The sequence below is a fragment of the Larimichthys crocea genome, chromosome XIII (genome assembly GCF_000972845.2).
Source record: "Larimichthys crocea isolate SSNF chromosome XIII, L_crocea_2.0, whole genome shotgun sequence".
NCBI lineage: Eukaryota > Metazoa > Chordata > Actinopteri > Sciaenidae > Larimichthys > Larimichthys crocea.
Genome location: NC_040023.1, coordinates 26,319,618 through 26,329,888, shown reverse-complemented (window position 1 = coordinate 26,329,888; position 10,271 = coordinate 26,319,618). Strand labels below are relative to the sequence as shown.

The following is a 10,271-nucleotide window of genomic DNA, read 5'->3' as shown; positions in this document are numbered from 1 at the left end:
GATCTGTGACGGCCTGCCACTCAAACTGAGCACTTCTGAAGGCTGACACAATGGAGTGAGCAACACACCAGAGGGCCCGGGGGTGGGTGGGGAAGGCGGAAGGAGGGAGGGTGAGGCGGAGGAGGGAGAGGAGGCCAAGAGGTGCCCTAAAAGAAGGGTAGTGGAGGGGGCAGAGTGTATCTCCCTCTTATCTTTCTGCTCTTTTTCAATTTATGCAATTTCTATACTTTTTTGTACATGTGTCTGCGTTGATTTCACTGTTCAACTTCTAGTCAGCAGTAACACGCACAACCCCTCTCCTCCATCTTTTTTCTCTCTGTGGTCAGCCTGGTAGCTAGAGATGAGAGGGATGAGGGGGGTGAGGTCCAGATAGGGATCAGCGGTGCATCAGGGTCTGTGTGGCGGGGAGCGGGTGAGGTGGGTCATGTGGTGTGTTCACTGCTTCCTGGAATAATGGGTCCAGCCAGGGCCAGGCTAGGGGCAGAGAGAGCTTCTGGAAGCACAGCGCTGTGATTGACAGGCGTAGGGAGGCGGCTGAGTTGGGTGGTGGGGGTGGGTTGCATGTGGCCACGGCCGCTGCCATCGCCATCACTTTCCCAGGGGGCCGTGGGTGGGTAGCGAAGCCCAAAATGTCAGCGCTGATATCTGTGCAGCTCGGCTCGTATCACACTGCTGCAGCTGCCTGCCATCCACCACATCCACTCATTCATATAGAGACATGGGAGTATTATGTGCACACACACACACACACACACACACACACACATTTCTTTCTGTGTTTCGTCGGCACCTTCCTCAATCATTCACTTCAATTCTATAGAGCTATATTTGTGCACACACAGACATACAACAAATTTTTCATGGAAACACACACACACACGTTTACTCCCTACATCTTACTGTCTTTCTCCTCCTCCTCCTCCTCCTCCTCCACACATTCACATTGTGCCTCTGTCAGTTCTACCTCAGCCGTTCAATCATGCAAGTGTTCCACTGCTCTTTTCTTCCTCACAGCTGGAAAACATAGTTTCCAAATAAGGTTTATTTTTCATAGTCCTGCCTTTGTTTTTTCCCCCACTGATCTCAAACCTCTATTTAACTAGGCTTTTATTGTGAAGGGGAAATGTCAGCTTCTTTTGTATTCAATGCTGAAGTTGCACTGGTGGACTTTGTATTGCAACATGTGTTGGGCAGGTGGCATTTACATATGATTTTTATTTTGTGTGTGCTATCTGGTTTTATCTTTACTTTTTATCTGTGTGTGTGCGTGTGTGTGTGCTGCCTATATGTCACAGCTGGATGATGAATGCGCTGACAGTGGAGAGGTCAGTGTCACAGACAGTCTGGTCAATTGCCCCTTGTCCCCTGAGTCTAACCTTGAGCAACACTCCCTAAAGATTCTCAATCTGCCATTAAGGCCCACGCCCACACATACACACACACACATGCATAGACATTCCCCAGTGAGTGTGTGCCATTAGTAGCTGGCAGGGTCTGGTTTGACAGAGAGCGATTAGCTCCCTATCATGTGTATTGATCACCGTGTCCTGGCTGCTCCTCCAGAGGAGGGGCTTTATTAGGTAGTTGAAGCACACACACACACACAAACACACTTGCAGTCATATCCTTGTTATCTGTGCGTATGTGCATATATTTTATATATAAATTCAAAACATGATGATGTTTCCACTTGCATGATTTACAGTAGCCTACATTGTATGAATTATATATAAAGGTGTTTTCTGTGTGTGTGCATGCATGTGTGGCATTTAGAGCAAAGAGAAGGGTTTTCCCAGCAGGTTCTGTGCATACATTTTTGGAAAAATATTTTGATAATATAATAGGCTAAGCTTAATAGCTATAAGGATGACAGGATGAACAGAGATCTACTGTGCAGACTACAAACCTGCAGAGTGTGTTTGAAGTGCACTGGTGTCTGTTTGATCAGGCTCATGATGTAAGTTCATCTGGTGAAAACATATTTGTCATACTATATATAATTTGAATCTAGAGATGTCTCACTGAGTGGTCTCACTAGGCTAAAGGATCTGGCTAACAGTGCTCACATGATGTGTTTGTGTCAGTATTATGAATCATTGTACCATATGTGCAGAGATATGTTCATGAAAGGTTAACTATCACTTTTAATCTAATTTAGTCGTTATGCTATTTCCAGTATTCACTTTTGCAGAAGAAAAGAATTGTGGTGGATTTTTTTACGAGCTATACTGTGAAGGTATAAAGACTTAACATTTGTATAAAAAAGTCTAGTATAATATTGACTGTGTCTTCCTCTTGTGATTCAGCCACCAACTAACTCTTACACTGAACATAGTGTTTTTTAATGTAACTTGATCTTAAGTCAGGATACGTCAGTATAATCGGCCTGATATAATAGAAAACACCACTTTGATTATATTTGCAGAACTGTACACGTATCACATCAACTGCCTATCTCAAGTCTTCTGTATTTAATATCATGCACATAGTGTTCTTAGCGCTAACAACCCCTCGTACCCTACATCCGTCTATATTGGGTAGTTTAGGCCAGCTCTTGTTAATTGAGTCTAATTGAAGAACATGAAGGAGGAATAAAGCAAGTAGGCTTTTAGGACATAAAAGACTGCAGCCGGCTCTCAATAGTATTTATTTTCAACCTCTTCCACTCTGGTTTAAGTGTAAGAGGACAATAGTGGGCTGACACTGATATGTGTGTGTTTGGGTGTGTGTGCGTGTCTGTGATCTGTTGTTTGATTTAGTGCGCCCACCTTCACAAGGACCAGCCTCTTATCAGATCAAAGCTGCAAGCAGCGGCCTATGAAAGAAGTGTGAGTGTGTGTGTGTGTGAGCGTGCATGTGCTATGCAGGACAGAGGTGTAGGTGAGGTGGGGGTGTTTGCATTGCTTTTAACCCAGGACAATAGGACTGCAAAGGAGGGAGAAAACGAGTACTCTTTGAACTAATGAAGAGGAAACCTTTTACTCTCCTCCATAAAGATACCCAACTCTGCCCGTTCTATGGATTCCTTTCAAAGTGAAACGAAACAAGATAGAACCACAGATTTCATTTGCTGCATTCCCACTGCTTTGCTTTTATCCTACCAAATCCACAATCCTGGACCAAAATCTGCACAAAGTGGAAATAAGACTGCTATGATTATTAGAGGTGTAGTACATAAGTATGTAACACTAAACTCAACAAAGTGAAATGAATGTAAACTAGATTTTCTTTACAAACTAAAAGTTAAAAATTGCATATCTCTGAGTCGGTATTAATCCTTTACTGTGTGTTGTAATTTCCAGGTTCACTTGGTGCAGAGGCAGCACAGTCATTATAGAGACAAACGGGTTCCTGTGACAGGACCAGAGCCCGGAAGCGCTCACAGTAAGTTTTGAGTAACACACTCTTCATTAGTGATGTTTTTTTTTTGTTTGTTTTTTTAACAGTGCTAGATATTTAAAGAGCAACTTAACACCAGCTGACAGTCTTATTTTTGCCGACCTCCAGTGGTTTAAAGTATTTACTTCTAAACATAAATGATTCATGACTAAATAAAAAAAGGATCAGTGTTGAAGTTCAGGGAGAAAAGCATCTCTTATTTTTTAATGTGACGTTTAACAACTCATTTGATTCATAACAACAGAGTTCATCCAGTTGGACAGACAGTGGCCTGGCGACATAATCAAACAGTTCCACAACTATTTCTAAATGTTCATGATAAAATGATAAAGTGACCACTTTATCATAAAATATGTTTTAAACAGTGCAGAGGGTAAAATTGAATTGTATTCAAGTAAATATTAAATAAGAATGACAAGGACAAAAATACAATGAATATGTAAATACAAGTTTAAGTGATTTCAAAATTGTAACTGTAACATTTAATTTTTTATATGCTTCATTTTTATGTAACTTAATTGCAGCAATACTGAATTTGAGGTCTGCCAAGCATGCTTTAATTCTGTTTTTTTCCTGTTTATACCAATTAATACATAGTACATACAGTAGTATAGTATTTAGGTCTACTGAACACTCAAAAGCACTTTTACAAGCTCAGTCACATTCACCAATACACACACACACACACACACACACACACACACACACACAAACGCACACACACACACACATTCACACACTGTCATACAGTGTCAATGTCCCTTGGCTTTTACTTGGGAAATTGCATATTATCCTATCATTGATCTGTGTAATTTGTTAAATGACAACTGATGTATGTAATATCAGAAAGATGAAAAGAGAAGAGTACGACGTTGTCATTTTAGTCCATGTCACTGATTCTTTTATTGACTTTATTTAGTTTCATGTTTGTTTAATAACTGGCCTTTCATGTTGCAAAAGTAGCCCCTGAACAAAGCAAGTACATAAGAAAGGATCAAAATTAACCGCTCACTTAACCTTATTAGGAGAGGACAACATGGTTCACCTGTAGCTTCTTTAGGTTCAATCAGCCATAGACATAAATGTTCCTCAAAAAAAATTCAAACATATTGTGACATTTTCAACAGAACTAAAGCCTTCTGTTGAAAATGTCACAATATGTTATTGTATTCATCATGTTGAAAATTGTAACAAGAAAGTTACAGAAACGGCTGCTGTATATAGGCTTCTAATACAGGCTTATGTATATGTGAGTGTTTACCACATCTGTTTTTCTAGATGCCTTTGAGTCATCATTTTGACTTTTATGACTATGAACCTCTGATGAAACCAGCTGCAGCAGCCATTAGTTAAGGAGAGAGATACACAGATATGGTGCACGAGCAGTGCAGATTTATGTTCATTCACACAGAGAAAAAAAGAGAGCGGGCACATCGATGTTTTGACTTTTTGGAACTTTTGACGTCTGATGCTTCTCACTATTATTTTTAGACTGAAGCTGCCAATGTTCAGCATTGTGCACCAGTTTCAAATATCTAAAATATGACCATCAGCATGCCATGACAGTTTTTTGGAAGGATGGGATTCTAAACTCAGGATACAGTTAGAAATATCAGTATTAGTACTATGTACCATTGTGCCAGATTTTCTGGAGTAATGTAAACATTAGTGGTAGCTCATTTGTAACGCTTACTGGAAAGATTAAGGCACTTGTTGACATATAGACGGTTACATATGGTCAACAAGAAAAATTAACGTGACACTGTGTCAGTAATGCTCCATCACATTAATTAACATATCAATTAACACATTGTTTAATCCGTATACTATGTGTTAATTACTGAGGTTGTGGTACAGGGTACCAGGTTCTAATACCTGAGTGGGTCAGAGTGGATTCCAGTGTAGTCAGTATCAGATTTGATCATGTGATACATCCTAATCCGTGTGGGAGAAAATACTGTAGGATATCATTACCTATTAACAGGTATTAGTGTGGTTAGAAAATGATTATTGCTTGTCTGCCTGAGTCTGCTGAGTTGGCAACACAGTGCTTTCTTGTTGGTGCAGGAGGTGAGAAGAAAACTTTCAGCTGCTTCTGTAAAGGAGCATTTGAAGGATGTCATGATTTTTATATTGCATATGTGCCAATAACCGAATCTGCTATGATACTTATATTTACTCATTATGTTGCCTAAATATCCAACACATTTTATTAACAGGTGTAGCCTAATGACTTTGGCACACAGTTCATGGTCCATTTGATCCAAATACTGAAGGTCCTGATTCAGAACTATTAAGCTGATACATTTAAATGATTGATATGACATAAAAAAAACTGGAAGAATGTGACTCCTGAAATTCACGTGATGTGATCAGCCAGAGAGCAAATGTCTTACTGTTGTTAGTCCATTCACAGCTGTACAATGTTTCAGAGTGGACTTCATTCCATCACAAATCTTTGGCTGACACTGGGTTGCAAAAGAGCCCACAAACATTGAATTAACTTGAATTAATTGGTGGCGGATATGATCTGCTATCACCAGTGTTTAGTTTCTTAACAGGCAAAAGTGATGATCAGTGTTGGCTAAAAATAAGAAGCTGCTAACTGAATATTTTGTACACTGCTTTTTGCTACTGAGGAAGAGAGAGTTGGAGCTTAGTGAATCCGTGTATTTTATAAACCTGGATGTCAGAATACGGAGTCACTCGCACTGATGCACCCAAAACAGATTCAGACACCCGCACACTAATTGTGCTTGCACTGTAGGCTGTCATAAAGGTGAGGAACACTGCAACAGTAGCAGGCTCATGTGGAGTGTAGTAAAGGAACTTATTTGATCTGCTTTATTTCAGTCAATACGATCCTTTAAAACATGTTTAGGGTTAGGTCAGTACATCTCTAATTTGAATCATATAAAACAAATGATTTAATTATTTAAGTGGTTTCTTTAACTTTACATTTGTTCATAGGACATTATTATATTGCTACTACTATCGACCACAGCTGCTTGTTAACTAAATGCACATTATTCTGCTGCTGCTAATGTCAACCGCATTTTGGATCGGGTCTAATTATCCTGAGGTCTGATTAGATCTTTGTGTACTCAAGTTCCCTTTTAGATTAAAAAATAAAAAATAATTTATACATATTGTTTCTTGTAGTTCAGTTTCAGATTGGGTCCAATATTTCGTGTGTGTGACCTTAACATCAGAGTGGCAATTACAAGTAAAGTAAAGATACTGTCTCAGATGATGCAATGATGTTAGTCTAGCACGTTTGTGATGGCACAGACTCTGTGCCACAGAGTCTCTTCTACTAGTGTTAGCCATACTGACTGCACTCTGCATGTGAGTTGAATATCTGAGAGCTAATTTTAGAATTTATGTTGTACACATGCTGACATGTGTCAGTAATTAGTCTGTTTACGGGCAGTACTGGGGCCAAAGTTGTGTACCGAATCAAATATTATGTGATCAATCCATGTACCACTACACTCCTAATTAATACTAATGCTTAAAATATGTTCAAATATGTTTTATTACAGTCGGTTCAGAAAAAGGCCTTTCCATTGACGACTAGTGTGATTAATTTTGCAGCACATACAGTATGTTATGAAACAAGCCTATTCATATCTGGTTTGAGTATGTGAATGAGAGTGAATGGCAGTGAGATGGAGGGGGTGAAGTGAAAAAAAAAGAGAGAGAGAGAGAGAGAGTGGCAGTGAGTGTAACATGCAGTGTATGGAGAGAAAGGTGCAAGTCTTGATGAGTTGATAGCACATCGACAGACAGCGAGCCAAGCTGTGCTGCAGTAAAGAGATGCTAATGTTATGCTAATGATATGGTAATCTTCCGGCATGTATTCCACCTCACTGGAGAGAAGGGGGATCTCTGAGGCCTTTCACCATTGGTTGGAGACCAGGGACTTCCTGAAGTCAGAGTTCGAAACAAGAAAAATAAAAAACACACACACACACACACCATGCACACATACCATGCACACATGATGGGTCTGTGTGTTTGCAGGTTCCCAGAGGAGAGAGTCTGCAACTGACAGGCAGCTGAAGGAGAATACAAGTGACCAGTCCCTCACCTTCAATGACCCACTCTGGCCCATGCAGTGGGAACTGGTGGGTGTAATTGTACATGTGTGTTTGTGTGTGTTCATGGGTCTTATCTGGAAGCTTCCTCTCTCTCCTCTCAGCTCTTGTCCTCATGGTGAAGGATGTTCCTCTGACAGGCATAAGTCAGGCAGGCTTTCATGTGTGACTGGAGGGAGAGAGACTGAAGATGGAGGGATGTACGCAGATTATGGGGAAGGAAAGAGAGGGAGAGAGAGGAGGTGAAAGAGGTTGTCTGTGTTGAACTGAGACAGATGTCTGGGATTGATGAGGCTCGGAGCAACACTGACACACAAACTGCAACAAGACAACAAGCTCATCCCTTCAGCAGAGTCTTGTTCGCATGACCAATATGTTTGTGAGGAACAAAAGCAGCATATTTTATTAAAATGTAGGTATATATATATAAAAAAAAATACTGTACAGCACTAGCACAAAATATCAACTTCAGTCCAGACTATTCAACTGTATTTACATATTTGATTTTTTTTACCATATTAATCAGAATCATAACTCAAACCTCAAATCAGCACGTTGATCAGAATGAACTGGTTCATTTGGAAAGAAAACCCACTCCCTGCTTCACTCTCTCTGTGCAAATCTCTACCAGTTTTCTGAGTGATATCTTTCTCAGAGCTGTCTTTGAGTAAGATATAATTACTCACTTTGTGGAGATAAACAGTATACTTATCCTGAAGATTGTTATGTCGGCCAATAAATAACAAGGCATTACAGTACAAAGATGCCAATCTTTAAAATAATTGCCATTACATTCTTTGTCAAATGGAGCAAACAGACTATTTTTCAAGTGTAAAATATTCCGCTCAATACATATCTTGGTCAAAAACCTTTTGAAAATTGTTTACATGTTTAACATATGTGTTTATGTGTATTTGGACTGATATATGGACACAAAAATCCAGTATTAGTCAAGCTAAAACAAAAAAAAGAACCAAATCCTGAAATATTAATTTTGTCTAAACAAGAAGTTTACTTCAACAAAATAGTCTAAACTTTGACAACTTGTGATTGAAGAACTTGTCTAATTAAAGAATGAGTAAAGAACAGTATATGCTGAACATTCAGTACCAGCTTTGGGTTCTCTCCTGGACACATTTGTTCAGTACCAAGAAAATATTGAAGTTCGATACCCAACCTTAATGCGCTTAATGATCAATCCATCCTTATCCATCATTACAATATTTGACTGCCATTGCAACCAATCTGTCAGATTGCTCATTAACATGCTTGTTTGTATTTGATTTGTTACATGACTTGAACACTGTCCGGTTCTCACAAAAGCCTCATAGCCTTGAGTAATTCTTTCATTGTCAGATTCTAGTCAACATCATCATTTTAGCCTATATTTATAATTACTGCTATGGCATTGCCCTGTACCCCCACATACACATACACAGGCACCCACACTCACATATCAGGGCAGCATAGCTCACCCAATCGACACGACGGATGTTCTTGACTGACATGCGAGGGTGTGATCTGACAGAGCCAGGGGGAGGAGAGGCGGGGTCAGAGATTCACCACGGCAACCAGCAAAGATTGATTGACACCTCAGCTCTTGGGGCAAGATGAAGGGGTGAGAGTCAGGATGGGGGCGGAGGGTGGTAGAGAGAGAGATGGGGGAAGGGAGGGGGAGATGTGGGCGGGGAGGTATGAAGCAGAGGGAGAGAAAAATCTGACACAGCTTTTCTATTGGATTTGTCACAAACAGTAACTGCTCTCAATTCTACAACTTTATTGATAAGATTGTTTATAAAGCACAGAATAATACATGAATATGTATATATAGTCATACAATATAGCTAAGTATATCTACTAAGTATATGTCCTGATTATATAAACAGTAGAACATAATCATAATAAATGCAATAATGAAGGAAAAATCTAAATTCTGAGGACACGCCCTGCTCTCTCTCTCTCTCTCTCTCTCTCTCTCTCTCTCTCTCTCTTTTCTCTCTCTTTCTCTCTCTCTCTCCTCCCGCTCTTGTTCTGTTGTGTTTAATCAGCCTCTGGTGGACGTGGATATTGATTGAGGGTCAGTAATCTGCTCAGGGTTGGTAGCCTGCCAGGACCAGACGTGTGCACATGTGTGTGTCTGTGTGTGTATGTGTGGATGCTACACATATATACGCCTGCCGTGTATGTTTGGTAAAAGCTGATGTGTACATCTTGGGTGAGCAGTATGCACACGCACACACAAGGCAAGTGGACTCCATTGTATCCTTACTTAGGCTGAGTTCAGCTGCTCCAGAGGAGCTTGTTCAAAGCTGCTAAAATCCATACAGCATCCTGAACATGCTTGCTGTGGATGGTGTACGTGTGTGTGTCAGAGAGAGAGTGAGAGGACAGCATGTGTGTGTTTGTATGCTAGAGCTGAGAGGCTGTGTGTTGTGTTGCATGATTTTTTCATGTATTTATGTGCATATATAAAAATCATGTGTGCATGTATATAGGGTAGAGTTGAGTTTCAATTCTTCGGAGAATGATTATGATTCTGTTCACGATTCTGTTAGTGTGTGTGTGTGTGAAGTGAGTCAGCGTTCAAGATGCCCCTCTGTGGGCTTATATTCAAGTTCACAAAGGTGTGTTTTTTGCTGTCATTTCATGACTCTGTGTGTGTGTGTGAGAGAGAAGTGAGTCAGCATTCAAGACGCCTCTCTGTGGGCTTATAAATTCACAAAGGTGTGTAGCTGTTGTTTTGTACATATGTGTGGCTGTGTATACGAGCTA

General features: G+C 40.2%; 1 protein-coding gene across 4 annotated transcripts in view; it reads left to right on the top strand.

Annotated features, from left to right (window-relative positions):
* LOC104923770 (furin-like protease kpc-1) overlaps nucleotides 1–10,271 on the top strand; it is a 162,484-nt gene that overhangs the window by 29,043 nt on the left and 123,170 nt on the right. For all 4 annotated transcript variants that reach the window (XM_027287075.1, XM_027287074.1, XM_027287076.1 and 1 more), the window contains 2 exons: nucleotides 3,303–3,384; nucleotides 7,426–7,529. In XM_027287075.1, coding sequence (XP_027142876.1) covers nucleotides 3,303–3,384; nucleotides 7,426–7,529 — 186 coding nt within the window. The remainder of the gene's footprint in view (nucleotides 1–3,302; nucleotides 3,385–7,425; nucleotides 7,530–10,271) is intronic.